We start from the raw sequence: 18,040 nt of genomic DNA, 5'->3' as shown, positions 1-18,040 counted from the left end.
GCACTGCACACCAGAACAACTAGACATAAGGACAGTTCCCCCCACCCCATGCCATCACTCTGCTAAACAACTAATTCCCACAACACTGTCAAATTATTTATTTAGGCTGTATTACTATCATTCTTCTCATCTTTCCTATTGCCCATCTCCTTTTCTACTTATGACTATAACTTTGTTGCTTGTATGTTTACGATTTACATTGTTTTAGTTTCCTAGTATGATTTATGTTGATTGCTTTTATAGTATCCTATGACTATCACTAAGTGTTGTATCTTATGATTTGATGAATGTATTTTTATGATGACTATGATCATGATTTATCACTTATAGCTTTTATGTACAGAGAGCTTATGCACCGAAGACAAATTCCTTGTATGTCCAATCACACTTGGCCAATAAAGAATTCTATTCTATTCTATACTTCGCAGATGAGGCATGACTTGCAATGCACATAGTCCTCGACTTACAACAGTTCGTTTAGTGACTGTTCGAAGTTACCACGGCCCCGGAAAAAGGGACTTATGACCGTTTTTCACACCGATGACCACTATAGCATTCCCGTGGTCATGGGATCAAAATTCATATGCTTGGCAACTGACCCGACGGTTGCGATGCTCTTTTGTGACCTTCTGACAAGTCAATGGGGAAACCAGAGTCACTTAACCATTACTAATTTTAACAACTGTAGTGATTCACTTAACCACTGTGGCAGGAAAGGTCGTAAAAGGGAGCAAAATTCACTTAACAAATTTCCCACTTAACCACATAAATTTTGGGCTCAATTATGGTCGTAAATCAAGGACTACCTGTATGCTTAACCCTAACTCTGAGTTTACAAAAATATAACATGCAAAAATCTGTTGTTTTGTCTCTGTCTCTGTCTCTCTCTCACTCACACACCCACACCACACAAAATAAAGTTTCTCTTCAGTCCAGTTCAATTCCTGGTGACTTCCTGAACATAGCCTTGCAGATTTCTTGGCAGCAATTCAGGAGCTGTTTGCCATTATCTTTGGTGATATCTTTGGACTTCTTAGCCTAGTCTACAGCTGTAAAATTCCCTGGAGATACTCCCACCTACATAACTTCCAAGTCTAAACAAGTTCAACCTGATACTGTACTACTATCTATCAACTAAAGCCCACAAAGAAAAAAATTAATGCAAGCGTTATCTATTTACATGTGTAGACATGTGATAAACATTTTACAAACTAGGTATCCATATTTAGTATTTATATTCAAAATTAAATTTGTATAATCTTAGAAAAAATATTATAAGGGAACCACAATTGACATGAACAGCTTTTCATTACAGATTTTTTCCCCAAAATTTGTTGTTTTAATTTTATAGACAAACAGTCCCACATTTTTAAATATGAGTGCAAGACGAACTTGGTCAGTCAGAGTGAACTTGGCAGCTAACAATAAAAAATGGAATTACCATATACTGCATTATGGTACATCGATGTAAAGGTATTAGTCAAAAATATTCAACAAATTACAATTAAGTAACATTTATTAGTTGAAAAATGTGCTACCGGACTTTTTTGCCAATGTAAATTAAGATGGCTCTCTTCCTACAATATCAAAAAATACAGGAATATGTAATCTTAAGGATTTCCGTTTGATAAGTGCGATTATTATTCATTAGTGGGTTTTCAATAAAGTTTAAAAAGACTCTAAAGATAGACAATTCAGAGCATTAGGGGATCACATCTGGTCATTTACAAATCTTAAATCTGTTCTTGATATTCAAATTTACTGAGTTCAAATTATTATGCTGGTTTATTGAGTTGTATTTTTTAAAAAAAATTAGTCCTCTACAATTACAGGTAGGCCTCACTTCCAATGATAACTGAGATTGGAATCTCCAATCATGTGTGACATCATATGACCATGACAACTTACAATGGCAGTTCCAGCAATCCAAGCTCCCATTGCTAGCAATTTCTGCGCAGTCAAAAACATCCCTCAGTCATGAGATCACCATTTGAAATCTCCTGCTGGCTTTCCGATTGACTTTGCTTGTTGGAAGCCAGCAGTGAAGTCCTAGTTCAACAACCACTCCTTCAGCAATCTTTCGAAGTTACAGCAGTGCTGAATGAGGACTTACAACGTGCTCTTGTTAAGACCATTGCAGCATCCCCGCATTCATGAGGTTGCAATTTAGGTGTTTGGCAACTGGACTGCGTTCGCATTGCATCCTATAGTCACATGAAAACCATTTGCGATATTCTAACAAGCAAAGTTAATGGGAAAGCCAGCAGGACATGTAACCATGAGACACGGCAAGAGATTCACCTAACAGTGATTTACTGGGTTGCTGCAACTGCGGTCACAAATCTGTGTGGACACGTGACGTTGTGACACCTAGTGCCATTCTAGCCAGTCCCAATTACCATTGAGGGCTGCTTCTATAAAGATATGTGAAAGCAAGAGCAACTGTTATTTTGTCCAGTCAAGCAAAATGCTCTGTATTTGTTACCCTGAGTCTGGAAAATAAACATTAGCTGAACATGGGTTCCCAAGAACCATCGGTCCAACATTTGTGCTCAAGTATTGAAAACAATTGTACTGAAGAGATGGTATTGTTGTCATGGCAAAACCTGGAGCTATGTCGTATCACCTATATAGATAGTCCTCAAATTATGATAATTGAGCTCAAAATTTTATGTTGCTAAGTGACAGTTATGACCACTCATAGTTGTTAAGTGAATCACGGCAGTTAAGTTAGTAACATGATTATTAAGTGAATCTGGCTTCCCCATTGACTTTGCTTCTCAGAAGGTCGCAAAAGGTGATTACTTGATCCTGGGATGCTGCAATTGTCATAAATATGAACCAGTTGCCAAGCATCCGAATTTTGATCACGTGATCGTGGGATGCTGCAATGGTCATCTGAAAAAGTTAAGTCACTTTTTTCAGTGCCATTGTAACTTTCAACGGTCATTAAATGAATGGTTGTAAGTCAAGAACTATCTGTATGTCAAAAACACAAAGATAGGTAATACAGGAATTGCACATAAGAGTGTGAATGCTATTTTCAATTGTAGTCATTATCTCCCAAAATATATTATTTCATAGCATGCCGACGACTTTGGAAATCATTGTATTTGATGTATAGTGCAGATAAAAACAAGACACATTTTTGTGAAAGTAGTTTTTTTAAAAAAACTCTGAAATCATGTGTACCAAGAATTCACTTACCAAACTGTATTTGTCAATGAATTCAAATTTCCATTTTTATAGAGATTGAGAAAACTGTTTTGATGCCCATTACTTCCTTTGTCTTAGTAAACTTCCAAGCAGTACAGATGTTTTGCCAAGTATGTCAGTATGGGCCAATATATATGTATCCTTGGACTTCCGAGCTATAGAAAATAACGGAAGTAGTAGTTCATGTTTTCCTGGGCTTATAGAACCATCACTGAGCATCAGTGACATGTTTGTCTATAAACATGCCTGACCCTTCCTTTATCCTCTTGTCAAAAAGATTTTAAAATTCCTAATATTACACAATGGCCTTTGCTCCCACCTCCTAGTTTCCCCAAAACAACTCTGTGGGGTAAGTAAATGGCCCTAAATCACCCAGCTGGCTTCAATTGATAAAAAAAATAATTGTCATTTAACTGACAGATTTGTACCTGTATGCACACATGTACACATACAAAATCAACAACTTGGTGGCGCAGTGGACTAAAGTGCTGTTAAGTAGCACTTAGCTGCCAGCTGCCTGCAATTACTGCAAGTTCAAATCTCACCAGGCTCAAGGTTGACTCAGCCTTCCATCTTTCCGAGGTAGGTAAAATGAGGACCCAGATTGTGGGGGCAATAAGCTGACTTTGTATAAAAAGAACACGGCTTGGGGGGGCCAAAAGCCCTACTAAGCAGGTATATACAAAAGTATGAAGGCTATTGCTTAACACATTGTAAGCCGCCCTGAGTCTCCGGAGAAGGGCGGCATATAAATCGAACCAATAAATAAATAAATAAATAATAAATAAATAAACTTGTTGCATTAAGAGCCAAAGCACTCCAGTGGATTTCCTTAAAATCCAATGTATCAATTCTTAATAGCAATCCAACCAAACCAAAGCTTGAAGTGAGAACCATCTCTAGTTTATCCTCCTGGGTAATAATGACATCTAGTTAAAGTATATTTAACTAGAACCAGTGGTGGGTTTCAAAATTTATTACTATCGGTTCTGTGGGCGTGGCATGGCTTGGTAAGCGTGGCAGGGAAAGGATACTGTAAAATCTCATTCCCTCCCCACTCCAGGGGAAGGTTACTGCAAAATCCCCATTTCCTCCTGATCAGCTGGGACTCGGGAGGCAGAGAATAGATGGGGACGGGGCCAGTCAGAGATGTTATTTACCGGTTCTCCAAACTACTCAAAATTTCCGCTACCGGTTCTTCAGAACTAGTCAGAACTTGCTGAAACCCACCTCTGACTAGAACCATAGATCCATAGGGTTGGAATGGATCTTGGAGGTCTTCTAAACTGTCTACCCATAGCAGGAATCCTCAAACCATCTGGACAAATAACTGTCCAGTCTTTTCTTGAAAACCTTGATGCAACATTAATAATGTAAGAGCAATTCCTTGTTTAATATTTTCTGAGAATAATTGTTCCTTAGCAATACTGCTTCAGCATTTGATAGGTATTTAGCCTGTTTTGATTTGTTACCTTCTTATCTATTCTTAAAGTGCCACCATTATTGTTAATGTTACTGCAGTTTAACTAAACTGAAATTGGGGGAAGAAGAAAAAAGAAAAGTCAGTTCACTAAGTTTTATCATTGTATTTCAGATCTTGACTGAACTGTTAGGCCTTCTGCTGAACTATTTCAACAAAAATGTAAAACTAATTAACCTAAATGACTATAGTAAATACCATAAACAGTCCCTCAAATTATTTTCTTAAAGATTTATTAAAGCATCATTTATAAACAAAGATGAAAATACAGTTTTGAAGCAAGCAAATGACAAAAGTAGTGTCCTTTTCTGGCATTCATATCATATGACAAAAAGTGTCAAACCATTAATTCCAACTTCAGGCTTTAAAAAATATTGTTTCAAGGCATAGGGATAACACAGTAAAAACTAATATAACACAAAAAGTTTCAGGTAAATACATATATGCAACAGTGCACCACATAGGAACTAATTTTCCCACACTAAAAAAAGAAAGAAAAAATCTTGCCATTGATATGATTGTTCTTCAGAACTAATCTATATTTGCAAGATGCTTGATTTTCTAAATGTGTAGTATCCAGAACTTGCTTAACTTAATAAATGTGTTTCTTGAAGCAAAATGAAATTACAAATCCATAGAATTGGAGTTGTATGCAGAAGCTGAAATTACAAAATAAAGCCTCACAGCAAGAATTACTGAAGAGATTTAAGGAGATCAATAAAATTAAAGCTAGCAAGAAGGAGAAAAATCACTCCCTTATGAATTATGTTTAGTAAGGTTATCAAATGCCACTTAACCTCGTATGGTTGCTCCTAAAACCCTGAATATTTAAGCAATCTTACAATATAAAAAATGAAGCTATACAGTTATTTTGCTAGAAACATAGCTGCTTCAGGCAGGAATGTAAGGAGGTGGCGGTTCCTTTTCTGGCATTTTCACTGCCATTTCATAAGATGGCAAAACATACTGTAGGAGAAAAAACAGATTGTTAGTTATTTTATTAACTGCCTGACCATTCTAAGACACAATATACCATTAACTAAAATATTCGTAATAGTAATAAACCATTCTCATGAAATCTCATAAAAAGTCTTTCCTCAATGGCAAATTGCCTCCAGAAATTAAATTGAAACTAATAAACTACTGAATGAACCGCTTCATTATTCCAAATCAGTGGTTTTATGTACCGTGTTAATAAGACCCTGTCTTTTTTTTTGAACCCCGAAATAAGCGCTTGGCCTTATTTTCAGGGAGGACTTTGGGGCACGTGGAGCAAGATGGGGCTCCTCTTGCCATCTTACCCGATTTCCAGCTCTGCGTTTAAATATTTTTGGGGAGGGATTATTTTCAGGGGATGTCTTATTTTCAGGGAAACAGGGTATACACATTATGAGTTAGAACCCAAGTGGTTTCTATTGTCAACAATTGTCTTATCTGAGTAGTGGTAAGCACAGATTACATTTGAAATAGCTCTCAAACTGTACGGAATGCAAAGAACTTCATATCATTGGTGAATTTCAAAGAAATGCATTCCTCTGCAGTATATGTATATTTCAACTGCACTTCTAAACATTTTTTGAAAGAGATGCCTTGATGTCTATCTCTTGTAGCAAATGTAGCTTCCTCGCCAATTAACAAGCTCAAACATTTACAGCACACTCCCTCTATGCTGATTACAGGCTTAGACAGAACACATACGCCCTTGAGTGAGATATGCCTTTGCGTCACATGCAGAGTTAATTACTCCAGCCCTTCCTCTGCTGAAGATATAAAAAAACCATGGTCATTTTAAAAGCAGGGGAAACTGGAGAACGTGGGGAAAAAAAGACGGAATAAAGGACAGGTGCTTCCATTGCTCTAAGAGCTTCTGAGGAAAGCAATTCAGGAGCTCCCAAGAAGCAGGAGCAACCGGGTTATCTTGAAGCAGAAAACTGTTTCTTCTTCAGTTTCATTAAAAATAGATAAAGGTTGACCCAGAAATTTGGGTTAAGTTTCCCAATTCATTTATTATTTTCTCTGGGGAAAAAAAAAAACCCTTGGAACTGTATTTGCAATTGCAGCTTTGTATCCATCTGAAAATAATCCCATTTTCTTGTAAACTTTAATATGAATTTGAAATATCTATGAATATCTTTTTACCAGATTTTGAGGTAAAGGACAAGCCATTTGTAGCAGACTTCTGACACCTTGTGCTCTGCCTAGTTTGCTGCTTTTCTTTTTATATGGTTCTCTCAAGAAGCTGTTTTGCAGCACTGAACTGCTCTAGAATTTATCCTCTTTATCTTTTTTTTCTACTTAAAGGTTTTTAAATGTTCTTTATATTTCATCTTTATTTCAAACTAAAGTTGTTGTTTATCTGCAGCAAGATTGGTCTATCTCCTAAGGAGGGAAAGAAAGACTGATTCTTCTGGTCACACAGAGGCTAAGCTATGTAAACTATGTCATATGATTGAAATTACTACACTTTTTGAACTTTTCTTTTTATAGTTAGAACATATGAGTATCCTCTCTCACAGACATATTGCTATTAGCAGTGAGGATGTTAGATGAAGAAGATAGATACTAGCAGTGTGAACCAAGCTGCTCCCCCAAAGCAGGAGACCAAGATGTGAAGATCCACAACATTTCTGGGAGAGGTAGTTTGAGACCTTTTAACCTGCCATCTTACAGGCTGAACCATTCTACTAAATTTGAATTAATAATCCTGCTCTGGTTACTTGTATGTAAATAAAGCTCTAAATAAAGAGCAGATGCTAAGTTACTGGGCCTAATTAGGACTTGGATAGAAGACAACTAGGAAATACATGGGATACATGCTAAACTAGAAAGTCAAAAAACCCAACAATTGTAAACCGCCTTTATATATATCCAATTAAATATGTCAAGTCACCCAAGATTGAATTCAAACTAAGGAAGTCTATGTGAAAATATCCAACTGGTAGCTTTAATGGATAAATTTGCATTTATCCATTAAAGGATAAATGCATAAAATGCATAAATGCATTTATTTATTCATTCAATTTGTATGAGTCCCCATCTCATCTATGCAACTCTTTGAGTGTGTATTAGAAATGGATGTAACAAGATGGAACACATATCCATAATCACAGCCCTAGTGCTTCAAATTAGAAATCAGCTTAGTTTAATTTCATAAATCATTTACCTGTGGGGGTGCTTCAAATGCTGGATAGACAGCTATCTCAGGCACATTTCTATTGCAAATGTATTTATAACAGTTCCAGACACAATTAATTAGATAGGCCTGCAAGAGGAAAAAAGAACACTATCTGAACATACCATAAAAGTAGAATTGTGAATTACAGCACCTTCAGAAGCACAAAATATATAACTATTTGACAACATATTAAATACACTTTTCTATTCAAATCAGTTGCATTGCTCTCTAATAAACTAAGCCAGCTACAGCTATAACTACAGCACCTCTCTAAATTGGTGATAGTTCAAGATCCTCCAATATATCAGAATATATGTTAATACCTTCAGTTTAGCTGAAAAGAATGCCAGCATTGGCAAAATGTGTATGCAAAAGACAAAACAGTGCATATAAATAAAATAAATATGTGATAAGAGGGAACAGAAATATTTAACCAATCATAACTGAACTCTCATTACAGTTAAAGAACTACAGGGAAGAATCACTCAAACAAATAACAGGAATGACAGCTAAGAAGCTCAGATCATATGCTTTAATTTTAATTACTAAGACATGAATGAGAAATTCATATCTCTTAAAAGGTACATTTTAAAGTATCCAAAAACTGACCTTTAAAATAATGATCCAAACAAAGAACAATAGGACAATGAACAGAAGACAGCTTGAATCAAGAGCAAGGAGGTCATCTTTGTACGGGAATTCTGGCTAGAAAAAGAAACAGTAATACAGTTATTACAAACAGATCAAGTTCCACTATCAGGTTTTTTGGTATCCAGAAAAACCTACTCCAGACCTGTGAGTCCAAAACAAAAGACACTGATTGTTTAGTTTAAAAAAAAACACACTATTTTTTTTTATAAACCAAAGCAGATGGAGTCAGTGGAACATTTTTGCACACTATCCTTACAGCTTGCAACTGTTACAAGAAATCCTTATCTTTAAACCACAGAAGGAAGATTTAACTGAGGTCACAGAGCTCGATATGGCACAACCTCCTTTAGAAAGAGGAAGGGAAGAACAGCGATTTCGGTAGCATTGAAGCAGAGGCCACGAACTATATATGAGGATCCAAAAATGTTTGTATCAGTTAAAGAAACTGATATTCATCTCAGATTTCAAGACACAATTTATATAGACAGAGGTTTTCTTAAGTGTGGACATTTTGTTAAAAGAGTTTTAATTATGCAGCAGACATGCATTCTTCAACAGCAAAAAAAAAAGATCCTCCATTTTGAAGACCTCATATTTCCCAGAAATCTCAGGCATACTGGTAGAACATTCCACGGGTGCATATCTACTACCATAATTGGTAATTTCTGCCAGGAATAGATGTCACCCGTATAGAGAAAAGCTTGCTCTGGAGGTCTCTACTTTCTAAATGAGTGCAGACTGGATCTGCCAGCCTGGAGTTAGGACAACTAATTCTCCTTGCCAGTTTCAAAAAGAAGAAATTCTAAAAATGTAAGATGTACTGGGATTAAGAACTAAGAATGCCATATATCCTTTATCTCATCCAGTTCATGTGATTTTGCTAAGCTTATGAATTGTGCATGATTCACTTACATTGCCTCCCATCCCTCGATTAAGATTGTTGTCATGGACACTTACTAGTTGATCCAGGTACTCTTTTATTCTTGGCAAATAAGTCAGAGAACTTATAGCCATGAGACAGCCAAGAACAAAGTCAAAGAGTTGGTAACAAAAGAATGGAATCAGCCAACTGACACGATGCTAAAAATGCAAAATGAAAATAATGTGTTATTCTTGAAGAGAAAAAGAAAACCATCAATGATGAGAAATTAGAATCATTCAAGTAAAACTTACGGTAATTGCTCCATACACCAACATAGCACTGATTGTAAACATGAGGAGTGAGATGGCAAAGAGAACACAAGCGTTTTCTGGTGGGGGAAAAATATTAAGAATTCCTTTAACAATAAAAACAAATTAAAACAAACCACCTGCACTACATGTTAGCGGAATATATCTGACTGATACATCTAATTCAGCAATTAAATGAACTAGAATTAGAACCAGAGACGGTAAGAATTTGGTGCACTGGTATTGGGATGTAGTTAAAGATTGATTTTTGCTGCAACGGCCTTCACTTCAGGGACCTGTGATAACTATCATTCATTCAGTGCCATCATAACTTCAAAAAGTCATTGAACATAGTCATTAAACGAGAACCACCTGTATCTCTAATTTGTATAGGAGTTGGCATTGTAGAAATTATTTCAATTTTTGCATTTTTATCAGGCATTGGAAATGACATTTTCTACTACCAAGCAATGGTTCAATGACAAACTCAAATTATGGTTTTCCCACTAAGCCAAACCACAAACCAAGATGTTTCATTCTTATCTCTGTACCTCAGAAATGTAAAAATTGCTGGAATATTTTAAGAACTTTTTTCTGATACATACATCCTGAAATATTCAAATGTTATTCCTTTAAAACGTATACCTACCAGCAACCCTCTCAGAGGAATAATAGTTTCCAATAACCTCATACTGGATATCTACAGATGATACAGTATTGGGATGAGTCACTTCAACTGTCAGTAAAATACCCATCAACAAATTCACCACCTGCAAGATATATACATATATATAAATCCTTTATATTTATAAATAAAACAAACTTGCTAGTTTAAGACAGTTCAATGTTTAAAATAGTTCAGAATTCCAGTCTACCTATATCCTTTTATAGCATAGTTCAAACTTCAATATTCCATTGATTGCAAGAGTATACATGCATTATCAAATGATGCATGTATTAACTTTTCTATATCTACACAGACTGGGGTAGAAAGCACAGAGGCTCTTTTTCAGAGACCAGAGTAAATTTAGCCTTTGCTGAAGGTGGGGGGGAAAACCTTATTCGTAGAAAGGAATGTATGTTGCTTTCACATTACCCTTATTTCCAAAGCAAAAACATTAATAGGACATTATTGCAGGCATATTTCCAAGACCTTTCAAAGACAAAGCAACAAGCATGCCTAAAAATATTAGTGGATTTGCTTATTCAAACTGGTGGAGGGAGGGAGGGAGGAAGAAAAGGCTAAGGCAGTATCAACTCAGAGGCTGTCTGGTGCAGCAGTTAAGGGATCATGATAGAAACTAGGAGACAGAGAGTTCTAATCCTGCCTTAGGCACAAAGCCAGCTAAATCAGGGGTCCCCAACCTTTTGGACCTCAGGGACCACCAAGTTCATAATTTTAAATCCCGTGGACCACTAATACGAATCCAGCACGCCGCTTGTTGAAGCGCCTGGACTTCCAGTGACGGGATGGGTTCCTTCAGGCTCAGGCTCAGGTTCTCTCTCTCCCTCTCTCTCTCTCCTCTCTCCCATGTCTCTTTATCTCTCTCTCTGTCTCATTCTGATTCTCTCATTCTCTCATTCTCTCTCTCTCTCTCTTTCTCTTATTCTCTCTCTCTCTCATTCTCTTTCTCTCTCTCATCTCATGGACCAGCCAGTGTCTTGGGGCTGAGAGGAAGTCAAGCATCTCCCTGAGAGACCGAGGTGCGCAGAGCACCAACAAGGGCCGGAAGAAGTGCGGGAGCGAAGCACTACTTGAACTTGCACAACATCAGCATTCCGCCTTGGTATATTTGCGCCAGCCGGTGGCACAAATGAGCCCTCGTCTCCTGCTGCTTGGGACTCGGAGCGGTAAATGGCGACTGGTCCAGGGAGCAGCCAGATTTTGCTCTCCATTGCGGATGCCAGATCGGCCCCCTGCAAGCTCTCATCTCTCGAGGAGCCCGGCCGAAGTTTCCTGTGCCGCTTCAGTGAGCGCTCGAGAGATGAAAGCTTGCAGAGGACTGATCTGGCATCTGCAATGGAAAGCAAAATCCAGCTGCTGGATTTTTATATAAACAATAAATTAAATGCTGGATTTTTATATAAACAATAAAGACACCCAAAACAACAAAAGATAATATCAGGACTGATAACTTCCAACATATTAATGTGTATTATCTGTATAATATGGGAAAGGACAGGAAGTCTCTATTCCAGATCATGTGTTCTTCCTGTTTTCACCTGTTCCTCCTCATTAAAAAGTCAAGATAATCTACTTCTTTTCTTTGTTACTATTTCAATCAAGCAATGAAAACCATAAGGTCTAATGATTTCTTATTGGGGATCACCTAGAAGAGGGTATTTATTGAGATTTTAAATCACCATGCCATGTATATTTAAAATAACATCATATTGTATTAAATATTTTAAAAAATATCTGAAATGTGATTAATATTTAGTGCCTAAATTCCACAGTGGCATTGGCAAAGATCAGACTGGAATTGCTGCAAATCAATAACACAATTATTTACAATTCTGCAAAAAGAAATTCATGGAAACTGAAGAGGAATCCCTCAATAATCCTAAATATACTTTAAAAATTAAAAAAAACCTAAAATTTCATTCAATAAACACAGGGTAAAAAAAAAATAAGAAAACCCATTGCCCATCTGTGGGTACAACCTCTGTCTATGTTAGCTTCTCCCCCTGCCTGTAAATTTCAATTATTTTAAAATTAAAGGTAAGCTTTCAAAAGTCAATATGGATAATTTTTAAAAACATATTCCATAGAAAACTCAAAGGAACATGGAACAACAGTTTAGGCCACATCTACAGAATACAGTATATTCCAGAAAACCAACTGTGATGATAAAGCCAAATTTTTCAGAACATATAATTGCAAAGCGATTACATAAAGACGTGACTCATGGTTTTATAATAGTCTACAGGATTCTTTTACATCATTTAATAAAGATTGTTATATTTATTTAGTTTAAAGAGTTTATTTTAATCTGTAACACAAACAAAACAAAAATGCCCCATGAATGGCATTATGTGATAGGTATTACAAGCAATCAATGAACTCTTCTCCACATTTTATGCATCAGAGACCAGGGTGGATTTGATTTAAATCGAGTTGATTTAAATCACAATTTAAATCATGATTTAAATCACTAGTAAAAAGGCTTGATTTAAATCAACTCGATTTAAATCATAATTTTTAAAGAGCAACTGTCATCTCTGCTACTCCTTTGACCCACTGTTGACTCACCGATAGTCCCAGTGTTGCAGAATATACAGCCTCATGCTACATAACTAAGCTCCATTTCATGCTGAATAAACTAAATTATTTATGTATCTTAAATAGAAAACTATCTTACGATAGATTTTTACCCCAAAGTTTTTTATTAAAATAAATTCGATAAAAATCAAAAAAATCTGATTTAAATCAAAAAAATCCAATTTAAATTTTAAAAAAACCATTTTTTTGATTTTTTTTTAAAAAAAATCATTGATTTTTATCCACCCTGTCAGAGACACATCTCTCATTTGATATTACAACTTTCCAGATCAAAACAGAAAATCATAGATTAATTTTTTTCCCATTTTTTCAGCTGCCACTATAAGGCTATATAATAAGGACTATTTTGTCCTGCGGGGGAAGGCTAATAGCTTTGAAATGCTCTTTCTCTTTCTTCCTTGTTTATTATATAACTATCACTGAATTTTATTACATTAGGATTGTAAGCAAAGGTCTTCAGGAAACGTTCAAAAATTGTTAAAGAGATACAATCCCAATAATTATCAAGTATTAACACATTCATTTAAACAACTGTAATTAAACCAGTTACATAAAACCTGCAAACATCTTTATAGCCAACACTATTACATAACAGAATCATTGAATCTCCACATTGGAAAAGAAATCTAAATAAAAAATTTTATATTACAAAACTTCTATTTAGTATAACCTTATTTGCAGTGATTCAAACTATATTAAATACAAAATCAGACTAAGTTTTTCTGAAACAAAGTTTAGAGAAAAGCTTTAAAATTTAATTATATTTACAATTTTTGATACTGCAGTATTTTAGAACTGCACGTTTTCCTATAAACAGGAAATATCTATTGTTCAGGATTGAAATTCTAGACAGTATGTTATCTAAAGTTTGTATTCATAGCAATTAAATGTACCTTTAGTTAATTTAGTAATCTACAAGAATGGCACACGCCAGTAATATCAGTATTTTATTCTTGCCTAAACAGAATACAAAGCTTTACCTACACAGATTCAAATTTGGACAATAAAAATTCTTCTCCCAATGTAAAATTGACCACCAAACTGAAGTCAACTTTTGTTCTCATTCTTTTTTTAACTGTCCTACAGCTATTTCATCCTTGTGGGAAGCTATCAGTTTACCAAAAGTTTTACAGGTAAATAACTCATTTTAGATCAGATGTCTTCAATATATTGGGCGTAGTAATATCCATCTCTGACAGGATAAGACTACTAATTTTAAAAGAATATATGGTAGTTCTTTACATATCTATTTAATCTATAGAGCTGAAATCAGTTTTTTATTTTCCTTCTAGTCTAAAAATTATTTCAAGGATTCTTCAGATTCTGTTATCAATAGGGCTGAAATGGAACAGCTGATGAAGGATAGATCTCTGAAGCAGCACCAATTTCCAGGGTCTCTTGGTCTCTGTTGCATTAAATTCAAAAGAGCAGCAAGGACTGTGTGGATCTCAAAGGAAATAGTCAATAGATTAAACATTTAGGAATTATTAGATGGTTAGGGGCTGTAGTACTATTTTATCTTTCAGATATACTAACTAAAGAAACACAAAAGGAATTCGGTAATCTACTGCATGGGAACTGTTCCACTGCCTAAATAGCTCCTCCCAGTCAGTATGAAAATCCAATCCCTTAAAGGAAAGGGAACACAAAGTATTAAGCTGAATTCAGGCCAACACTAACTTGCATATCAACAATACAAAGCTTCTAAATTGTTCCTATGAAGGAAAAGTAATTATATTGAAAATTGACTCCACTTCCTTTCATTAAACCTCCTCCCAGAACTGTAAATCTGTTCGTCAGTCCACAGAAGTATAAATCTGTTCTTGTGTGTTCACAGAAGTATAAATCATGATTATAAACTGTATAATTACATTAAAATTCATTATAAAATTACATTTATCTCTCTCATGCCCTATATACTTTTTAAAAAGCAAGCTTAAAAGCATTTTTTCCTCAGATAAACTGGAATAAAATCAATGCATAATCTTGACTCATGGTAACATCATGAATAATATCCATGAAGTTTTGTCAACTAAACTCTGTCTTCTGCCTAGTTGTTTTTTTTTTAACTTCCCAATCTAGCCTACCATATTGTATTTATCAATAATCTCTCATCCAAGTATTAAGCAAGCCTGAATCTGGTTAACATCTGAGCCCAAATATGATCAGCCAAGTGCTCCCACCTAAAGTTTCATAAATCAGAATTAGAGCTGCTACTTCAGTCCTGAAGTACATTAGTTAGTGAATATGTTACCAATATGTTTTCCTTTATTTCAGGCCCATTTTAAAAACCGTTTTATTCTTTATTTGCCTCTTAATTTTTGTTTACAAAAAGCATCTAAGCACATACTTAAATATTAACCTAATTGTTAACTGCACCCTAATAGGTAGCAATACAAAGTCAATATCTATGGAGATTCTCAGTCATCCAGGTCATGGTTATCCCAAAGGTGCTTTTTTAAAAGGCAACTGAACTTTGTTTTTCCTTGAAGAAAAATTTCCTTCATTTCTCACCCAAGAAGTTTCTTCAGTTCTGTCAGACTTGAAGAAGCTTCTTGGGTGAGAAGCAAAATGACTTCAAGGAAAAACAAAGTCCAGCTCCTTTTTGAAAAAGCATCCTTGGGACTACAAAGTCAATACCGAAGCAGGCAGGGGGTCGCCAATAGTAATCACATGACTGCAAGATATCCTGACCACATGTTGCCTAACAATATTTACTGGGACTGCCAGAACTGATGCCATAATTCGATGCAGTCACGTGACCTTGTGCCTTACAATGGTATTTAGTGGAAGAATTCCTGGTCTCAATTACCACTAGTAAGCAAGAACTGCCTGTATGGATTCTGTTTATACATATTTTCATTAAAGCTGACCTCCCACTCATTAACAGAACAAGGTCATCCATGCAAGTAACCAGCAACAGAATCCACAGACAAGCCCCCTCCCCCCTTTTTAATATATTCCTATGGAGCAGTGGTGGGTTCCTCCCAGTTCGGCCCGGTTCCGCTGAGCTGGTAGCAGTGACGATATGACGTCACTGAACCGGTTCTGCCCCCCCCGCATTATTCTTATATTTTATTTGGCCCCACCCCCAATCTATTGCTGCCTCCTGAGTTCCAGCTGATGGGCTATAAGGAAAAACTGTTTAAAGTCTTGCCGCGGGGCTTCAAAGGGCCGCCCTACAGCTGATCAGTGGTAAAAGGCAGTTTGGTGGTAGACCGGTGCCTGCAAAAATAAATGGGTAGACCGGGGCCTACAAAAATAAATGAGTAGACCGGTACAACTCTGCAAGCAGTTAAAAGCCTGGTAGACCAGTGCCTCTGCTAAATCCTAAAGAATTGTCACATTACCATCAAGCCATGCCCACAAAATAAGCCATGCCCACAGAACTGGTAGTAAAAAAATTTAGAAACCACTCCTGCTATGGAGGTAGGTAATTTCTGCAGCAAGAAGTGGCAAGGAGCCATAAGCAAAATGTTAAAAAGGAGGCAAACTAATTTTTGTAAGCGTCTACTAAAAACCACCTGGGATATTAAGATTCAGAGATAGCCATGCCACTAAATATGAATTGTTGGGAAGCAACAGAGGAGGAGGGCTGTTCACTTCCTGCCTACAGGTTTTCTAGAAGCATTTAGTTAACCTGACTGGGAAACCAAATATTGAACTAAGTGAAGTTTTCATCACAGCTCTTTATATCATCCAGCACTTGAAAGCAAGCAGCTTTAAGATAGGGGCAAGAGATACTCTAAAATTGGTGATCAATGAGGTTCAAGAAGCAAGAAATGGCATACTGGAGTTCAAGTGTTTTCTTCATACACACACACACACAATTCTTGCTGCATCTCCCTCTGCAAGCCACACACACAATTCACCTTTCCCCTCTTCTCTTGAGAGGAAGTTCATACAGAGTTGAAACTTTACTGCCACTGTCCAATTAGGTCTGCAATCCCATGCCCTTCTCTCTGAAGCAGGGTGGATAAAAATCAATGATTTTTTTTAAAAAAATCAAAAAAATCAGATTTTTTTTATTTAAATCGGATTTTTTTTATTTAAATCGAATTTATTTTAATAAAAAACTTTTGGGGTAAAATCTTTCGTAAGATAGTTTTCTATTTAAGATACATAAATAATTTAGTTTATTCAGCATGAAATGGAGTTTAGTTATGTAGCATGAGGCTGTATATTCTGCAACACTGGGACTATCGGTGAGTCAACAGTGGGTCAAAAGGAGTAGCAGAGATGACAGTTGCTCTTTAAAAATTATGATTTAAATCGAGTTGATTTAAATCAAGCCTTTTTACTAGTGATTTAAATCATGATTTAAATTGTGATTTAAATCAACTCGATTTAAATCAAATCCACCCTGCTCTGAAGTATTGCAGCATCTGAATGTAATACTGTAAGATGATTAACAGGTTACTGGAAATTTGACATAGGAATTCTTCAGCATCAACTTTAAGGAAACCCGCTTCCCTCCATTTGTAAGAACTTGACAGAAACTCTGGAATTTCTCTGAAAATCCCGGAATACGCGCAAAAAAACCCAAAAAAAAACCCAAAGAGGAAGCGCATGCGCCCTAGGAAACACAGTTCAGCGACTCACCCCTCAATCCACTCTTCTCTCCCTTTAGCCCTATTTTCGCCCGCGCATGCGCAAAAAGCACAAGCGATCTTTTTTTCCCCCCCCTCCCCTTCCTCTCTCTCCTGTTATATTACTCTTACCATATACCAGGTCCCCAAAATGATAGTCCCGGTGCGGACATGACAACAACCACAGCAGCGAGTACTGTAAAAACGGTCTCGGCTCCGCTTGAACGTCATTGTTCTATTGGCGGCGGCGGCGGCGGCGAGGCCTCCTCTTCCTCTTCAAACGGAACGCCGAATGAGACGATTTCCCCCCCTCCGCAGTTAGCGCGAGGGCCGCGGCGGCGCCTGCGTCTCACAGAAATTCTAACCAATCAACCGACGCCGAAGGAAGCACGGAGGAGGGGGGGGGAAGTTCCCTCTCAACTTGCAGGGCGGGACAAACGGTTATTGTCACCGTAGCCGGCCAATGAAAAAGCACT

At 36.6% G+C, this 18,040-nt stretch overlaps 1 protein-coding gene across 2 annotated transcripts; it reads right to left on the bottom strand.

The window, feature by feature from the left end:
• Positions 1–4,912: 4,912 nt before the first annotated feature.
• Positions 4,913–17,863, bottom strand: LAPTM4A (lysosomal protein transmembrane 4 alpha). Of its 2 annotated transcripts, none has more exons than XM_034432169.2 (7): positions 17,697–17,863; positions 10,342–10,462; positions 9,696–9,772; positions 9,435–9,602; positions 8,481–8,576; positions 7,860–7,958; positions 4,913–5,662 (listed from the first exon to the last, which is right to left on the bottom strand). In XM_034432169.2, the coding sequence occupies exons 1-7, from the start codon at positions 17,793–17,795 to the stop codon at positions 5,588–5,590; spliced, it is 735 nt and encodes a 244-aa protein (XP_034288060.1). In that variant the 5' UTR covers positions 17,796–17,863; the 3' UTR covers positions 4,913–5,587. The 2 variants fall into 2 exon arrangements, with proteins under 2 accessions (XP_034288060.1, XP_034288061.1); XM_034432170.2 differs by having other exon boundaries at positions 9,480–9,602.
• Between the last annotated feature and the right edge of the window lie 177 nt (positions 17,864–18,040).

The sequence above is a fragment of the Pantherophis guttatus genome, chromosome 1 (assembly GCF_059756535.1).
Source record: "Pantherophis guttatus breed Tessera chromosome 1, ASM5975653v1, whole genome shotgun sequence".
NCBI classification, from domain to species: domain Eukaryota; kingdom Metazoa; phylum Chordata; class Lepidosauria; order Squamata; family Colubridae; genus Pantherophis; species Pantherophis guttatus.
Note: the sequence above shows the minus strand (reverse complement) of the source record. Positions and strands in the feature narration are given on the sequence as shown.